The sequence below is a fragment of the Dreissena polymorpha genome, chromosome 2 (assembly GCF_020536995.1).
Source record: "Dreissena polymorpha isolate Duluth1 chromosome 2, UMN_Dpol_1.0, whole genome shotgun sequence".
NCBI lineage: Eukaryota > Metazoa > Mollusca > Bivalvia > Myida > Dreissenidae > Dreissena > Dreissena polymorpha.
The window spans coordinates 12,954,536-12,974,960 of record NC_068356.1 but is presented as its reverse complement, the minus strand read 5'-3'; the positions used below and the strand labels follow the sequence as shown (position 1 = coordinate 12,974,960).

General features: G+C 35.4%; 1 protein-coding gene across 5 annotated transcripts in view; it reads right to left on the bottom strand.

Moving 5' to 3' along the window:
• The window catches only part of LOC127865881 (transcription factor A, mitochondrial-like), a 175,760-nt gene that overhangs the window by 11,419 nt on the left and 143,916 nt on the right, over positions 1–20,425 (bottom strand). For 3 of the 5 annotated variants that reach the window (XM_052405918.1, XM_052405922.1, XM_052405923.1), the window contains exon 2: positions 1,829–1,959. The exons of the other annotated variants lie outside the window; for them this stretch is intronic. In XM_052405918.1, the coding sequence (XP_052261878.1) occupies positions 1,829–1,959 (131 nt within the window). The remainder of the gene's footprint in view (positions 1–1,828; positions 1,960–20,425) is intronic. 5 annotated transcript variants of the gene reach the window in all.

Below are 20,425 nucleotides of genomic sequence, written 5' to 3'. Positions count from 1 at the left end.
ACTCGCAATTGGGACGTTAACAATAATATTATCAAGCTCGCAATTCGGATGTTAACAATAATATTATCATCGATTTGAATCAAGTTGAAATGTTGTAACCGGTTACATTCATGTAACAGATAATTTTAAAGCCAATGTGAAGGCAAACAAGATATTGATGACCTTGAATTTGCTTTTTTGGTTTCAACATGTTTTTGAGACTATTAAAAGTTTATTGTAAAATATAGTATTTGAGCTAGTGTGATTTAGACTCATTTTCTTCACTACTTGGTATCTTTCAAAATTTGGGACCCATTCTTTTTCAATGTGGATTCATTAATTTTGGCCTGGGAATTATTGGTCTAAAATCTGCGAGTTCAGGGACCCATAGATAGTAAATTCTAGATTATTCCCGGGATTAGGCAAAAATGTGACTTCTATAGTGACCGATCAAAAGGTTTCACATAAGGAAAACTGCTCCCCCCCCCCGGCGGCCATCTTTTTTTTACCGATCTGGACCATTTGCGAACTCATCAGAGATATATATAAAACCAATCTTTTCACCAAGTGTCATGATGATTGGGCAAAAAATGTGACTTCTAGAGTGTTCACAAGCTTTTTTTGCTATATAAATATAAGAAAACTGCCCCCCCCCCCAGCAGCCATGTTATTCAACAGACCGGAACCAGTTTTGAACTCAACTCTCATATCAAGGAAACAAATGTTCTGACCACATTTCATGAAAATTGGGCCAAAATTGTGACTTTTAGAGTGTTCATATGCTTCCACTATATACATATAGAGAAAAATTCCCCGCCCACTGGCGGCCATGTTTTTTCACCGATCTGCACCATTTTCGAACTTGTCCGAGATATTAATAAAACAATTGTTTTGACCAACTTTTATGATGCTTGGGCAAAAATTGTGACTTCTGGAGTGTTTACAAGGTTTCTCTATAGCCAAATAAGGAAAACTGCCCCGCCCACTGGCGGCCATGTTTTTCAACGGACCGGAACCATTTTTTAACTCAACCAACATATAACTAAGACAAACATGCTGACAAAATTACATGAAGATATGGCATGAAATGTGACTTCTACAGTGTTTACAAGTTTTTTCTTTTTTTTGACCTAGTGACCTAGTTTTTGACCCGACACGACCCAGTTTCGACCTCGACCGCGATTTCATTGGGACAAAGCTTCTGACCTAGTTTAATGAAGATCGAACAATAAATGTGTTCTCTAGAGTGTTAACGAACAAATGTGAACAGACGGGCGGACAGACGACGGACAAAGACCGGTCACAAAAGCTCACCTGAGCAATCAGGTGAGCTAATAAAAAAAACAGCATTTACAGAGATGCTTGGTTATTTTTTTTAAAGATGATTTAGGATTAAAAAAACAAAAACTTATTGAATAACATCATAATATGATTCACTTTTTTACAGTAAAATGATAATATAATTTCAGCAATTTTTTGGCCAAATGGGGAAAAGTACCTGTACCGTACCAGCTCAATTGGGAAAATTGAAATCGGAAAAGTTCGCGTTGTGAACTCTTCATATTGGGAAATTGGTGTATTTGATTGTTTGCTCCCAAATACTTTAAAATTGAAAACTTAATGTTATGTTGTTTAATATTACATTTGAAGACATAGAGGGGCATAGGGAAACTAACTAAATGTTGCTTTTTTTCCATTTCCGATTGGGACTTTTTTTTAATTAATTGAAAAATGTGTAGTTTTTTCCTAATTGGGAAAGTACCATTTTCCAGTACTGAATAAAGAGGGGAAAAACTGTTTTTGTGTCATCGCATTAAAAGCAACAAGTCATATCATTGTATTATGAAACCTGGATATTGTTTCATCACTTCTGGTGTCATCTCTTTCTTGAAAAGCATAAATGTGTTGGCAGGCCTTTTTGGCCTTCTGGGTGCATCACTGGACTGATCAGTAAAATAGCGGCAGTGAAACAATCCATTTCTGTAAATAAAATGAGCATGTCATTGATAATTGAGATGTGTCATGCAAAATCGGTCTTATGCCATATGAAACTAGCATCGCTCCAGACCAGCCTGCTCATTGGAGCCGATTGGTATGGATATACCCAGTGTGTTAAAAAGTCAAATGCAAGGTCTCATGAGCAGTAAAGTTAACTCCTGTCCATACTATGCTTATGTGCAGGATGGTATTGAGCTATTTTGGCTACATAAGGCATATGACCCTTTCTGCATGATGTGGCCGGCCGCCCAATTAGCATCAAGGAGTTCAACACCATATTCACAATAATTGTAGTTTAATATATTTGTATATGGTTTGATATGCAGTGTTTTAATTATTATTTAGAACGTTTAGGAAATTTGGTAATGCATGTAATGTTATTACTTCTACAGTTATAATGTTCATTCGCCATAACATTAATACATGCATTACCAAATTTCCTAAACGTTGCAATACAAACCAAAATGTGTTACCAACAAAATAGAGTTTACACTTAGTCAATAGTATCGCTTGTGAAATGTTTAAACTTTGTCAAATTAATTGCACTAAGAAGGGAGACTATATCTACAATGGTGTTCCCTTCAAAGCTTAGTTTAAGTTTAAAGCTGATTGACTTAAAAGGGGAGTTGTTCCCAGAGAAATTTGTTTGTATTAAAAATCAAGTTTAAAATGAACAACAAGGGACAAAATTGTCACAAAACCAGGTTTTCATTGTGAAAAAAAATCTGATAAAGGGAGACAACTCAAACTGAACTTTTGAAATGAACAAACAAAATTAACCCCCTTTGTAAGTTTGTTTTAAAATAAATCTATTTTTAGTCGTGGCGACCTTGACATTGGAGATATTGACGTGATTCTTTCGTGCGACACACCGTCCCATGATGGTGAACAAATGTGCCAAATGATTTTAAAATCTCATAATGAATGACATAGTTATAGCCCAGACAAGCTCATTTATGGCTATTTTTTACCTTTGAACTCAAAGTGTGACCTTGACCTTGGAGATATTGACGTAATTTTTTCGCGCGACACACCGTCTAATGATGGTTAACAAATGTGCCAAATGATTTTAAAATCTCACAATGAACGACAAAGTTATGGCCCGGACAAGCTTGTTCCGCCCGCCCGCCAGCCAGCCAGCCCGCCCGCATTCGCCAATCTAATAACCAGTTTTTTCCTTCGGAAAACCTGGTTAAAAATGCCCAAATACCTTGCATATTTAACACGTACAGTCAATCTTGTGGATGTGACCACTTGTATTAAGCGACCTTTGTCTTAAGCGACCATTTTGAAATCCCACGGAGCTTTTTCGCTATATAATGATATTGTATTAAGCGTCTTTTGTCTTACGCGACCAGCGACGGCTGATTTGTGTGTATTTTGATGTCTGAATCTTGTATTAAGCGACCACTAGGAGGTAAGTGGTTAATCTATTGATCTTTCAGGGTCAAATCTGTGTTAATTGTTTATCTAAGCCGATAAGATGTACTACCGGTATTACACCTCTGCTTTGTTTTCACAACCATTATTATTATGCTTTGTTTCGTTGACCGGTATTGTTGTAGACTGCGTATCAATTAATTGAGTTGAATAATAGAGGAACGTATTGCGCACAGTCTACAGCTTTAATAGTTTACTATGTGGATCGTTAAGATACAACGCCGATTTTTCTCGAGTATAGACGAGTTAACGCGTGACGTCACACGCACCTGCAAAGTTTAGACTCCGCCCACTGGTTGGCAAAAGAGGTGCAATTTATATAAGCGCATATAGAGAAGGTTGACGAAATCTTCGTTTTTAAAGATAATCATGCACAATATCAAATATAATTTTACTAATTATGTCTGAATAAAACATTAGCATGCAAGGAAATGCATCTTTGGAACGATTTTATTGTTGTTATTATTATTTGTTTTTACTGACAACGAACTCGGGAGTGGAACACAATCTAAGAGCTCGGTATGTGGTTAAACAAAAATCTCTCTACTTGGCACTTCATCGCAACCTTTTATAGTTAAAAACTTCTCAGAAATTGAAATTCTTTCAGAATGAATTAAATTTAATGAACGAAAACAAATAAGGATAAAAACAAACAACGAATAGGTCAATTGTATGTACGCGACATAGGGTAACTGGTTTGAACCTTTATGTGTCTGGAAAAACTTACCTTCTTACACATTCAATAAATTCTTTTATTTAATGTAATTGTTTTATTTAATTGTTCACACTAATTTTGGCACTCTTTGTTGCAGCATTTATATCCCGGTGTATAATTGCACCTTTGTTATCACAAACCGATTATCTCGTTATGATCGGATACTGTCCAGACAATTACAAAGAAAACATGGTGTCATAAACCCAGGGACCTACACTTGGACCCCTGCATAAACCACATGTTGCAGACGAGTGTCTGGTCAGTAAACATAAGTCACGATACCTCTATGTCATCTCTTGGCATATTGAGCAATCATTTAATATAAAGAAGTGAAACTCTAGCTGCTGGAGCAGTATTGAATTTTCATTAAAAACAATTCTTAAAAAATAATAAAAACACAATACCGCCACCAGCCTCTGAAGGCTGAAAATATAACAACATCGAAGAAATGTACGGGGATACACGCTACTGCATCCACGCAGCACACATCAAACTGTTGTAAGCCACATTTTAAAGCTAAAAATACTGATAAGTTAATTTTTTAATGAAATATTTTAACATTTTAACAAAAATGAAGACATTTGTCGGAAATGTATTAACTGGACCGAGTGTATATATTTATTAGCCAGTTAAACTTAATAATACATTGTTTAATAACTATACATTTAACTATTGTGCAATTTTACTGCTATGCAATTAAGGTATTTAACGGGTACCGGCAAAAGTTAACTCCGCTATTATGTGTAAAGATTGTACATTACTGCAGGGTCCGAAACACGATCATGAACATAAGCAGTCACAAAAGGGGCCGTTAGATAAATTAAATATATGCATTTATCATAAAATGCTATATTTTTATCACTCCTTATTACTAATAGAGATTTCAATATACATGCAAAGACAGTTACATTTGCGTAATTAATATGCAGGGTTTTTCCGTTTGTATGGTAAATTGAATTTATATTCATTCAATGTAAACGAAACGTAAATTCATTCAATGTAATAGAAAATTACCCCAATATTTAAAAATAGTACTGTATTCCGCTTTTTAGGGCTTTTTTTATAATTGATTAAATGCACCTCTGACTCTATTGATCGCTGATGAAATAAAACACTATCCACACCACTTAAAATTATAATACAATTAAAATATGTTTTATAGGTGTTTAAATATAATTTATTCAAGTCTTATTATCAGAAAGAATACGGCTAATTTATTGTTTTGTTTTGTGGAATTGTCAGTATTAAGTCTTCCGATCACGTTTACTCTATGCTAATAACTACTTCGTATTTTTATGAAGAGGAAATTTTATTTGTGAATATACATTTATTTGGTACTAAATATGCTATATTTGCACTTTTTTTTAAAGAGTTTTAATGTTTATTTCGTTTTTATTATCAATTTATTGACTAAACAAAAGCCCTTTATACATGTTTTACTTTACTGTAACCAGTGTTTTTTGCCAACCAGTCAGTGCGCATGCGCGGAAAATCCCGAATGTAAACAATAACAATTAACTCGTCTATAGATAACAGGTGCAGAAACAATGCACTGTACGCGACAAACATATCCTGAGAAGTGCGGAAAATAAACTATTAATCGGCAACATCTGTCGAAATCCGTACATTACCAATTGTAATAATGCTAATTAGTAGATATTTGTTAGCCAATCACATTGTTATTTACTTAATAAATTTTCAAATCAGGTCTGTTTGTTTGTTTTCAATTGACGTGTTTTAATTTTTTCAGCTCATTATGTATCATAATCGAGTCAGATTTCTTTAAGCGTACATGCAGAAATTAAAATGTCAAAACGAAAAGTGTTAACGTTGAACGAGAAAATTCGGGTTTTGGAATTGTCAAAGAGAAAGAGTGCACGTAAAATCGCTGGTAGGTGCGAAGTGCACAGCAAGCAAACAAAAATTGAAGACTTCTTGGCAAAGAAAGCAATATAGAAACGGAAAGAGAAATACATGTGATAAAATATCATAGCTTTTGGCTTCTGACATTCATTTTTAGTTTTAGCTGTACACATGTATATGTAGACTGTTACACATTTTTAGCCAAATTCTTTGTTCTCAGGAAAAATATTTCCTTGTCTATGTTGTTTTTGCAAATATATATGTAACACAATTCATTTATAATAAATGATAATTTATAATAAGTGAAAAATAAAACACATTAAAAGTAAAATATTGTTTATGTATTGTGTTTATATACATTTTATTATAAAAGTTAAAATCATTGTTGACAAAAGAGATTTTCCTTCATAAAGATTAAAATTGAGGGTAAGCATTCTTCCAGAATGGCCTGTTTTATTTAAAGACCGTTTTATTAAGATACCATTTTTGATTACTCCCTTGAGTGGTCTCTTAATACAAGATTGACTGTACTTTTAAATCAAGGGATATATTCATCAGCTATTACACTTAAAAAAATACACCAGTATCCTCTGTCTGGCTATTTATAGAAAATTCAAGATATACATGTATATATATGTAATGACTAATGAGATGTCAAAGTGTTGATCTCGGTAAAGTAGATTTTGGTTAAATAAGTGACCCTGACCAGGACAATCAGGGACAAACAATCAATATACAGATTTAGCATGTTCATATAATTTATAAATTAAGTTAAAAAACCCTGTCTTTATTTCAACTGTATTACTACTAATTCTAAATAAAATTATTTAAAAAAAATGTAATACATAATTATGTTCCCACATGGTGAATATCATTAAGTCCCAAGCAAGCACTAATTACCTGGCTTTATCAGTTTTACTGTATTGGCTGAATAAAACTTAATTTACGACAAGCCTTAGGTCCCTTAAACAAAGATCTATTAACCCTTTCCCACTCAGTATCAAAGTGAAAATGACTATGCTTAAACAGCATAAAACAAGAACAGCCTGCGAATAACTCGCAGTCTGTTAAGGTTTCATGCTGTTGGCTGCTAATCAGTATCTAAGGATTGGAACTGACACCTTTAAAACTTGGATTTAATAAGAAATGCCTTTAATAAAATTCAACTTTCAAAGGGACTACAAATGCGTCAAAATATGTATCTTAGTGGTAAAGAGTTTAAACAAAGACTGGAAACATCAATGCAAAACTGCGGGGGAGCTTGTTTTATCTCTCGGCCCTCTGTTATCTGGCGTTAGTATGCGCTACGGCAGTGCGTCTGCCAGTTTGATTCCAATAAACAACATTTCATGACTTAGCACAGTAGAACTGAAAACACATAAAACATGAAACACCAGCAATTTTTCTTATCCCAAAAGGAAAAGTACCGGAACCAGCCCAATTGGGAAAAATTAGCGTGAGAAACACAAAAATAGGGGAAATTCACGTTATGAAGTCTTCACATTGGGAAATTAGTGTATTTGATTTGTATGCCCCCGGTAGGATAGCAGTTTTACTGTCCGTCAGTCAGTATGTGTGTATGTCCGTCCGTCCGAAAAAAGTTTTAACATTGGCCATAACTTTTTCACTATTGAAGATAGCAACTTGATATTTGGCATGCATGTGTATCTCAAGGAGCTGAACATTTTGAATGGTGAAAAGTGAAGGTCATCCTTCAAGGTCAAATGTCAAATATATGGCGTCTGTCCGTCCGAAAACTTTAACATTGGCCATAACTTTTTAAATATTGAAGATAGCAACTTGATATTTGGCATGAATGTGTATCTCATGAAGCTGCACATTTTGAGTGGTGGGAGTTCAATGTTAAGGTCATCCTTCAAGGTCAAAGGTAAAGAAAATAATTCAAAGCGGCGTAATCATGAAGCTGCACATTTTGAGTGGTGGAAGTTCAAGGTCAAGGTCATCCTTCAAGGTCATGGTCATCCTTCAAGGTCAAGGTCATCCTTCAAGGTCAAAGGTAAAATAATAATAATTTCAAAGCATCATTCTCATGAACCTGCACATTTTGAGTGGTGGATGTACAAGGTCATCCTTCAAGGTCAAAGGTAAAAAAAATAAATTCAAAGCAGCGCAATAGGGAGCATTGTGTTTCTGACGAACACATCTCTTGTTTGTTCCCAAAACTGATATTTTAGTGTTCTTAAGTGGTCAATATTATATTAACTTTAGGTTCAAGCTATTGAGCTGCACAGGCAAACTAACTGAATGTTGAATTTTATTATTAAACAAGTAATTCGTTGAATTGATATCCCCCGCCATTATACTTCTGGACACAAAATTTTCTGGACGTATGGACAACGCCAACGTGCATCATCCTCTTATCAATATATATACTCATACCAAGATTCAATGAAATCTGTCAAAGCACTTTCAAGATATGGCTCCAGACACACAAAAAGCATTTTTTCAAGATATAAAAGGGCCATAACTCCGTTGTTATCTAATAGTGTACAATGCCATTTGGCGTACATCATCATCTTATCCATATATATACTCAAACCAAGTTTCAATGAAATCAGCCAAAGCACTTCCAAGATATGGCTCCGGACACAAAAGTGCCGGACATACAGACGGAGGGATGGACGGACGGAAAGATGGAAGGACGGACAACGCCAAAACAATATCCTTCCGCCTATGACAGGGGGATATTAACATTTTTTGGGGAACCCATTCAATTGGGGATTTTTTGGACTGCAATTTGGATATTGTTTTTTTTCCCAATTGGGAAAGCGCCATTTTTCGGTGCTTTTTAAAGAAGGAAACAAATCGCTGATAACATAATTTCGATGTCTATAGTTAGATTGATATATTTATTTATTTTTAAACTTAAACATTATAATTTAAAAAAAATATGTGTCTCTGAAACAGTAATAAGCTACAATATGTAATGATAGCTTTACGCCGCCCGCTTTAACCCCGGCCCGCCCTCCATACTTAAACAACCAGAATTTTCTAGTTTATTGTAAACGGGTATAAAAAGTCAAGAATTTTCTTTTTCAAACCTTATTATTTTGTATTTATTTGATGCACAAGTAAAACCCTGAATTCTTGAGTGTCTTTCTAGGCTCCAATGTGAAATCATGTTCCTGCTCCAGCGATTTTCCTCCTTCTTTATAAAGTACCGGTAAACGGTACTTTCCCAATCGAGCGAAAATTCCCAAATTCCCAATCGGCATCTGAAAAATTCCAATCGGCGTCCGAATTTTTTCTCAAATCGATCGAAAGTTTCGTAACAAAACCCAACTTTCGGCGAGCGAACAAAGAAAATCGTTTAGTTGTGTGTATCCACGCGCTCGATTAATATCGGGTTTTATTATTCAGCGCGTTCAATCAATAGAGTGGTTACTGTTTGCGGTTCTTTTGTCAGGCAGCCAGCGTACTGTTTGACGTCGGTTTGAAACCTTATTTTAGTTTGAAATGCCCTCCAGCACTGCCTCTGTGGAAAGGTTGTTCAGTCTAATGAACAATCTTTGCACGACCAATCGGAACCGTCTATCACAGGACACATTGACAGCTCTAATGATGCTGTGCAGAGAGGGATGCCAGCAACTGAGTGATGATCAAACATCAAAGATTGTTGAAATTTCAAAAAAATGAAAGAGAGAGACATTGCTTTATAAGAGATTAAAACAACTAGTAATTGATTTTGTGTCTTCTATATAATATTTTGTTATTTATATCAACTTTATTACTTTAAGTAATGGTCATTAAGGCATACCTGCAAATGATTATTTTAATGGGTATGTTCAATTAAGTTTGAACTGTATGATGTATTCAATAAGACCCAAACTTCACGACGCGATTTTCCCAATTTAAGGATTTCACGACTCGATTTTTCCCAATTTTGAGGTTTTCACGACTCAATTTTTCCCAATTGGACCGGTACGGGTACTTTTCCCAATTGGACAAGGAAAATCGCTGAGCAGGTCAATTGTGTAGACTGCAATGTTTTGACAAAAGGGATTGTTATGATTATCAGAAATGGCAATTAACAGAACAAAATGTTTTCCAGGAATTTTCGCCAAACTATTACATTTGTATTTAATCACCGAAATCGTTAACTTTTCTCTACTTGTGAATTTGTAGAATGACAGAGGGAGCCCAGTGCATTGTAAATTTACTTGCAAACATCGATGGAATAATTAGTCAATACAGTACAAGCAGTGATCATGCTAACATTATCCATGCCGAAGCTTTAAAAATATGATATACAAAAACGCTTATAGTTATGAAGATTGATAAGTATTATGGAGATAGTCCACAAACTTATATAAATTTGTGCATACACGCAATACGTCATGGATTGTCCCGGAAATGAAGAACGTGTCCCGCAGCCCTGGGAAAATTAAGCATATAAAATCATCATCCTCACTAGGTTTATTTCTGTCTTGTTCTAAATGGTAAACCCCAAGAAATTATAACAATAAAGTAATAAGTGAATTTGAATTGCGTTCAACATGTCAAAATGTCCAGCAGATTCGCCTTCTTGTCTCATCGACAAAAAGAGTGCCAAACTGTCACAGGATATTCCTGTTTGTAGGTTGTGTACAACTTGATAACTTTACCATTTGAGTGGCAAATGATATATTTTTGAAAAGTAAGCAACTAATTTACCATTTGAGTGGTATCATCTAGACACAACTTCTGACCAAATTTGGTGAAGATCGTGAAGATTGAAGTAGATTTCAACATTTTGTTCATCTCCAATCCAGCCATATCAGTTCAACCTTATTAAAAATAATACTGAAAAGCACTTTGATTCTCAATTTGAAGCATATTTTAGCAACACAGCAACAACACTTATTTCCCAATTTTAGTCAATACGCCTTGAATTTTCCCAATTCAAAGAGACCCGGCCCTATCCCGAAAATGAATTAAAAAACACTGCCTTATATTTGAGTTGACACTTTGAAACTTAAAAAAATTCCCTGTTCAATTGATAACTTGTGATTAATAGAAGTTCAAACAAGTGAACCACATAACGGGTGCCAACGCTTGGCTACGGGTGCATTTTTGAATAAATGAAAGCTTGTCAGATTTTTTAGAGGTCAACAACCTTTAACCTAATGACCCAAAAATGGGTGTGGCGTGTAGAAGTCATCAAGGTGCATCTACATATGAAGTTTCAAAGTTGTAGGTGGAAGCACTTTGACTTTAGAGCAAAATGTCAAGGTTTTAGCACGACACTGGCGGACGACAAGCTGGCTATGAAAATATATTGGGTTTTCTCCGAAAACAGCCGAGATTAAAATTATATGATATTGCCATTTGCTATTTTCAAAAGTTAACAATTTTTGAAGTACAAGTATATTTATAGCGCAGATCCATAGCATTTACTTCTATAACTTGTAATGAGTCTACATGTATGTAATCAAAGGAGTTATGGACGTTTCGTGCCACTGATATTTGTGTTGAAAAGGGGTAGACGTTTCGTCCCACTGATCATATATAGGCGGATAGGTGTAAATAATGCCGTCTAAGTGTGAATGATATTGGTGTGTATATTAATGTAGTAAATTAAACAGTGTTAACAAGAGATTGCCAAGCAATATGGTCCCCTACCGGTGAAACTCCACCATTGTCAGATTAAAAAAATATTTGTTGCCATAGCAACCATAATTATTGACGTAGGAACAAAATAAAATGAGGTGCATAATCTCCATATTGCCATTTATCCATATTTTAAGTTTCATGAAAAAATATGAAGAACTTTTAAAGTTATCGCAGGATCCAAAAAAGTGTGACGGACAGACTGACGGACAGACTGACAGAGCGCAAACCGGTAGGGGACAACAATTATAATTATATATAATAACAAGAGCACCGCATAGCAGGTGCCAAGCTCAACAGCGAAAGCTTGTCAGAAATTCTTTTTTTAGAGGTCACAGTGACCTTGACCTTTGACCTAGAGACCCAAAAATGGGAGTGGCGTGTAGAACTCATCAAGGTGCAGCTACATGTGAAGTTTCAAAGTTGTAGGTAGAAGCACGACGCGGACGACACGACGACAGAAACGGACACGACGAGCTGGCTATGACAATACCTCGGGTTTTCTACGAAAACAGCCGAGCTAAAATGAAATTATTTATTGTTAGTATAAAAATATGTGTGCATAGTTCATTATGTTCAAAAGTTATAAAACATGAAGTGCTGTTATTTTGTAAGCATCATGTGTATGTGTATGTACTATATACATAAATAATCATATAGCATTAATGAACAATAATACAATTTATTCAATAAAGAACAAATAAAATGAAGTTGGTCTTTTACTTTAAAAAAAAGCTTATGCTTCACTATCGACTCACAAACTATCAATTAGCGCTATGTGCATGTAAGTAATTAGCAAACAATTTATTACCAACACGGGCCTTTAATGTACCGACACGGGCCTTTAAAGGGGCCTATTTACGTTTTGGTAAATTGACAAATTTTCATTTTAGTTATGATATTTGTTAGGAAATACTAATACTGTACATATACCATGCTCTAAAATATCCAATATATGCCTGAAAATTATAAAGCGTTGCAACGCAAAACAATTCAATAATTTGGAAAGTTCTGTTGTTGTCGTTATATTTTGGGAAACTACGAGGATTGCTTACATAAGTAAAAAATACATTCTCGTATAGCATGAGCACGGATGGTCGAGTGGTCTAAGCAGGAGGCTTTTTACTCCAGGTCTCCAGGGGTCAGTGGTTGAGTCCAGTTGCGGGTTACTTTTTTTTCCCTGTTTTTAATTGTATTCTTGTTCGTTTTTTTACTGAAGATTTTAAGGTCCAATGTTTAAATATATGAATATAAAGCATTTAATGAAAAGCTTCAAAACATGCCAAAATCTGGCATGTTTTGAAGTTTGTCAATAAATGCTTTATATTGATTAATGTAAACATTGGATATAAAAAGCTTCAGTAAAACAAGAGGGCCTGAAAGGCCCAAAGTCGCTCACCTGAGATAACAAGATATCATTGGGACAAATCTTCTGACCAAGTTTCATGAACATAGGAAAATAAATGTGGCCTCTAGAGTGTTAACAAGGTTTTACTATAGCCATATAAGGAAAAATGCCCCGCAACCTGGCAGCCATGTTTTTCAACCAACCGGCATCATTTTTTAACTCGTCCAAGATATTATCTGGATGAATTTTCTGACCAAGTTTCATGAAGATCGTACAGTAAATGTGGCCTCTAGAGTGTTAACAAGATTTTACTATAGCCATATAAGGAAAAACGCCCCGCCCCTTGGCAGCCATGTTTTTCAAGCAAAGGTTACCATTTTTAACTCATCCAAGATATCATTGGATAAAATCTTCTGAGCGAGTTTCATGAAGATCGGAAAATAAATGTGGACTCTAGAGTGTTAACAATGTTTTACTATTATAGCCATATAAGGAAAAAAGCCCCGCCCTCTGGCAGCCATGTTTTTCAACAAACCTGCATCATTTTCAAACTCGTCCAAGATATTATTTGGATGAATCTTCTGACCAAGTTTAATGAAGATCAGACAATAAATGTTTCCTCTAGAGTGTTTACAAGATTTTACTATAGCCATTTGAGGAAAAATGCCCCGCCCCATGGCATCCATGTTTTTCAAGCAAACGTAACCATTTTCGAACTCAACCGTCATATCCAGAAAAGACATGTTCTGGCCAAATTTCATGAAGATTGGACCAAAAATGTGACTTTAAGAGTGTTCACATGTTTTCACTTTTTCATATTGAGAAAACTGCCCTGCCCCCTGGCGGCCATGTTTTTTCACTGATCTGGACCATTTTTCGAACTCGTCCGAGATATCAATGAAACCAATGTTTCCACCCAGTTTCATGATGATTAGGCAAAAATTGTGACTTCTAGAGTGTTCACAAGGTTTCTCTAAAGCCATATAAGGAATACAGCCCGCCCTCTGGCGGCCATGTTTTTCAACACACCGGAACCATTTTTCAACTCAACCAACATATCATTTAGACAAACATTTTGACACAGTTACATGAATATTTGGCATCAAATATGACTTCTACAGTGTTCACAAGGTTTTTCTTTTTTTTGAACTAGTGACCTAGTTTTTGACCCAGCATGACCCAGTTACGAACTCAGTCAAGGTATAAATGGGACAAATTTTCTTACCAAGTTTCAAGAAGATCAGACAATAAATGTGGCCTCTAGAGTGTTCACAAGGCAAAATGTTGACGACGGACGACGCACGACAGACAAAAGGCGATCACAAAAGCTCACCATGAGCTCGTTGTGCTGAGGTGAGCTAAAAATAATAAGAATTTACTAAAGTTATTGAAATAAAATGGAATCTTTTTAATTTAGAAAATACCAAATAAAAATAATCTAAATAACAAGGGCTGTTTGTAAAACACACATGCCCCCCATATGGGCCGTCAACTGTAGTGACAGCCATTGTGTGAATACGTTTTTTGTCACTGTGACCTGGACCTTTGACCTAGTGACCTGAAAATCAATAGGGGTCATCTGCCAGTCATGATCAATGTACCTATTAAGTTTCATGATCCTAGGCGTAAGCATTCTTGAGATATCATCCTGAAACCATTTTACTGTTTCGAGTCACTGTGACTTTGACCTTTGACCTAGTGACCTGAAAATCAATAGGGGTCATCTGCCTGTCGTTATCAATGTACCTATTAAGTTTCGTGATCCTAGGCGTAAGCATTCTTGAGTTATCATCCTGAAACCATTTTACTGTTTCGAGTCACTGTGACCTTGACCTTTAACCTAGTGACCTAAAAATCAATAGGGGTCATCTGCCAGTCATGATCAATGTACCTATGAAGTTTCATGATCCTAGGCCTAAGCGTTCTTGAATTATCATCTGGAAACCATCCGGTGGACGGAACGAAACTTTAACCAAGGTTAAAGTTTTTCATCCGGAAACCATTTTACTATTTCGAGTCACTGTGACCTTGACCTTTGACCTAGTGACCTAAAAAAATCAATAGGGGTCACCTGCCAGTCATTATCTATGTACCTATGAAGTTTCATGATCCTAGGCGTAAGCATTCTTGAGTTATCATCCGGAAATCTTTTTACTGTTTCGAGTCACTGTGACCTTGTCCTTTGACCTAGTGACCTGAAAACCAATAGGGGTCATCTGCTAGAGCCATGATCAATGTACCTATGAAGTTTCATGATCCTAGGCTTAAGCATTCTTGAGTTATCATCCTGAAACCATTTTACTGTTTCGAATCACTGTGACCTTGACCTTTGACCTAGTGACCTGAAAATCAATAGGGGTCATCTGCCAGTCATGATCAATGTACCTATGAAGTTTCATGATGCTAGGCCTAAGCGTTCTTGAGTAATCATCCGGAAACCATCTGGTGGACGGACGGACCGACATGTGCAAAACAATATACCCCTTCTTCTTCGAAGGGGGGCATAATAAGAATAATTTGGAAAATAATGCCAAAATGTCTTGATGCTGATTTTGCAATAATTTAGAGTTTAATTATTTCAAAATTCCAACCTTTTTCAAGACATGTTACCTTTTCAAGAAAGCATCAAGAGGTGACTAAACCAGCCAAAACTAGAGCTGCAACGATTCAATCTGATTCATTGAAAATCGATTCAAAATGCTTTGATTCGATTACGATACCAAACCTACCAAATTCGATTCGATTCTTTAACATATATACATATATATACATAGATACTTAAAGCATGCTGTATTCTGACTATTGATACAGGAAGGTGAAGGTTTTATCTTTACCTGTAATTACGACACGCACGATTGGTTGCTTATTACTTAAGTCATCCAATCAATAAGCGCGCGACGGTCTACTTTCGGAAAAAGCATCAAAATGGCTGAACAAGTTGTTGCCGACAAATTGAAATGATCAGATGCGCCTAAGAAGCTAAAATCAAAAGTGTGGCAGTATTTTGGGTTTCGGGAAGGTAGCCCTACCGATAAAGCAACGTGCAAACTGTGCTTCACGGATGTGGCGTATGCTAAGTCCGGCTCAACCACTAATCTAATGCAACATGTCAAACGCAAACATATCGTTGATTTAGCAAGACTATGAGGTCGCACAAGTGCAACTACTGAAGTCGCGAGCCAGAAAAGTAGTTCTATTTCTGTTGGAATTTTGTTAAGTTTATTAGAGAATGTGATTTGTCCTACAGGTAACAGGTGATGCTGTCATGGCACAATGGTAGACATGCGTATAGCGGTTTTGGGTAAAAGTATAATAGTGATAGTACTACCATTCAACTGATTCCAGATACGTTCTTATAATTATTTATTTATTTTTTATATTATTGTGTAATCAACACAATCTTCTAGTGAGAAGTTTTTATATTAAAATTCCTAATTTGCTATCCTTTTTTATGTGTTTTATTGAAATCATATTTGAACAGAAATGTTAATTTTGAGGCATAAGGGTAAATATATGATAAAACTAGGTTTGAAGATGAATCGAATCGAAAAAATCAGTATCGGAGTGTCTGAAATCAAAATCGAATCGAATCGAGCTGTTGGTGAATGGTTGCAGCTCTAGCCAAAACAGCATTTTATACAGTTCTGAGAGCAATGGCAGAAGAGTCTATTTTCCCTCAGAACAGCCCATTTATCAATGATCAATATCTTCCTAAATTCCAGAGCAGAACCAAAAATAGATTACTAAACCAGGTTAAACACGGGAGATAAATACTGCAAAAGTATGTACATGTTTTCTTTCTTTCAGCTATCTCTTAGTTGATAGGCTCTCATAAGTGCTAATGACTAAAACAGTTATGTTAATAACGAAAATTCTGTGTTATGAAAAATTACATAATACAGTTAATGTATATAATAATGACATAATAAAAACAAACTTTACTACACAGGAAACAAATGTTCTGACCAAATTTCATGAATATTGGGCAAAAAAATGTGTCTTATAGACTGTTCACATGTTTTCACTATATACATATAGAGAAAACTGCCCCACCCTCTGGCGGCCATGTTTTTCCACATATCATGACCATTTTCGAACTCGTCCGAGATATCTATAAAATCGATGTTTAGATTTTTTATGACGATTAGACAAATAACGTGACTTCTAGAGTGTTCAGAAGCTTTTTTTACTATATAAATATAAGGAAAATGACCCACTCTGGCGACCATGTTTTTTTACCGATACGAACCATTTTCAAACTCAACCGTCATATCCAGAAAACACATGTTCTGACCGAATTTCATGAAGATTGGACCAAAATTGTGATTTCTAGAGTGTTCACGTGTTTTCACTCTATTCATATAGACAAAACTGCCCCGCCCCCTGGTGGCCATGTTTTTTCACCGATTTTGACCATTTTCAAACTCATCCGAGATATCAATGAAATCAATGTTTTGACAAAGGTTCATAATGATTGGGCAATAAATGTGTGACTTCTAGAGTGTTTACAAGGTTTCTCTATAGCCATAAAAGGAATACTACCCCGCCCCCTGGCGGCCGTGTTTTTCAATGGACCGCAACCATTTTTGAACTCAACCATTATATCATTAAGACAAACATTTTGACAAAGTTACATGAAGATTGGGCAGCAAATGTGACTTCTACAGTGTTCACAAGGTTTTTCTTTTTTTTTGACCTAGTGACCTAGTTTTTGACACAGCATGACCTAGTTTCGAACTCATTCGAGGTATCAATGGGACAAATTTCATGAAGATTAGACAATAATGTGGCCTCTAGAGTGTTCACAAGGCAAAATGTTGACGACGCACGACGGACAACGCACCACGGACAAAAGGTGATCACAAAAGCTCACCATGAGCACGCTGTGCTAAGGTGAGCTAAAAACAAAAAACAAAAAAGGTAATCCTCAGCAGGGCTCGAACCACTGACCCCTGGAGTCCTGGAATAAAAAGTCTACCACTTAGACCACTGGGCCATCCTTCCGAATACAATGACAATTGTATTTGATACTTTATATGTGACTGCGACGGAATTTTGATCTGACCCTGGGTCATAAGTTATGGGTAAATAAATGGGTAAAATGGGTAAACAAAACTCACTTTACTAACAAAATGCGACGCTCGTGATAACTTTTTTTTTACCCAGGAGTCATATCAAAGTTCCATATACTGCACTGTCACACATATGCAAATAGCTACCATGTGTGGAAGTTTCAAGGTTTCAGTGCTAATAGTGTAGGAGGAGATAATGCCCGACCACGCCCACCCAAAATTTTGTTTTTACATAACTTCTTCATTTATTCACCAATAGATTAAAATTAATACTGAACATCTCTTATGACAACACGGTCTATCTCAACCATCCATGTCCACATAACCAACTCCAGGGCCATTGATAAAGGTAAAGGCAGCTTGGTTCCCATCCTTTTTCAAATTTATCGAGAGGTCCACGGGTACTACTTCCCCATACCCCCCAATTTTTTTTCGTACCCAACATTTTTATAGAGTTTTACATGCTCATCCCCCTGTTGACCTGACCATTTCCCTAGTGTTGGAGCATGCCCTGACTTTATTGCACCGAAAAATTCTGAAATCTAATATATCTGATTTATGGATGAATAATAATGTATGCTGCTGTATTTTTGTATATATTCTGAAATGTAATAAATCTGATTTGTGTATGTATAATATAGTATTCTGTTGTATTTTTGTATATACAATGTATTCTGAAATGTAATATATCTGATTTGTGTATGCATAGTGCATTATGCTAGCTGTTGTATTTTTTGTATATATATTTGTGTACTTTGTATGTGTCAGGGTTGTCATTATGATTGTAAAAAAAGGATTATTTTGGAAAAGTAACCGATTCGGCCGGGGGTCAAGGGGGCAGCCTAGGCCCCCTTGTAGGTCCAGGGCAAGGCCCTGGTAAGGGGGTCAGGGGGGCAAAGCCCCCCGACTGAAAACGAATTCTAGACATTTTAGGGACAAAATACTGCTATTCTCAGAGCATAAAAAGTTTAAATGAGGTCTAAAAGAATAGACACTTTTAAGATTTTCACATGTATAGTAAACTGTACAATGTAAAAACATATTATATTGATAGATCTTTGCATGGTCCAATTCTATCCATTACTCGATAATCCAGTATAATTACAATTTCTTTTATTCAAAACCAAATTACGGCAAATATTGACGATGAATGTCGTCCGCCATTTAACGCAAGTGCATATACAAATTGAATTGTGGGATTGGGGAATTCCCATTTAACATGCGTGCATCACGTGACGCGATTAGAGAGGATTGAAAATCGTTTATATTTAGTAATTACAACAAATCGACTACTCAATCTAAACTGTTACATGTACCTCCTTTCAGAAAAGTTTGCGAAAATAAAAGTGAAATTCTGAGAATAAAAACGCGTCTTTCTTTAAATTTTACCAAGTACTTTTCATTCCGGATATAACTTGTCAGGTCATTCATGCATGTAGACCTATAAATATGCATAGTTTGGCAATCTCAAAACACGTTATTTACCTACTTACCCTTGTCAAAAAAATAACCCACTTTCATACCAAAACACACTTAAACCAACATAAAACTGTGTTTTTTCTGAGTTTTTCTCAGCGGAAGTTGGTTTTTGCTATTAAAAGCGAGTTTTATGTGCGCTAAACTGTGCTTAACTGAGTTTAAAGTTGGTTATTTTAAGAAGATGTGTGTTTAAGCGAGTTTTTTTCTGTAAGGAGTCAGTTTTTTGTGTGTCAAAAGTGAGCCTTTTTATTTATGAGTTGGTTTATGTGTGTTTAAGTGTGTCTTTTTGTTTTATAAGCGAGTCTTTTACAACAGAAGTTGATCCTTTTTAAACAGAAGTGGGTTTAAGCGAGTTTAAATTGGTCTTTTTATAAATAATTTGAGAGCTGAAACCAGGCTAAAAGACTCACTTTAACACACTTTTCAATAAATTGGTCTTTTGTTTATAAATAATACTCATCAATAAAACAATAATTCTTCAACTAGGTCTTTGTTTCATGTTTATAGCCATATATAATACAAGTCAATTGTAAAGGGGCTTTTTTACAGCTTGTTTGCCATTGTCCCTATTGTAAATGTGTGTGCTCCCCATAATTTTTAGTGAATATTGGATGAAAATGGCTCTTTCAGAACATCACAGGTTCACAGATGGACAACAAGTATCACTGCCAAAAACTATAAAAATGATAAAACTTAGTTTTATACCTGAAAATGAAAGAGTTTGTGTTTCGCTTTGATTTTTTTCTTTATATTTGTTTGTATTATAAACAATATCTTATGATTGTTTTATGTCTTAAAATTATTTTTTTATTTTTATTTTAAAACAATCTTATATGATTGTTTATATTTGTTTAAAACAGGAATTACTTGTTAAATCTGCATATTTAAATAATTATGGTATTGGAAACATTATTTTGGAAA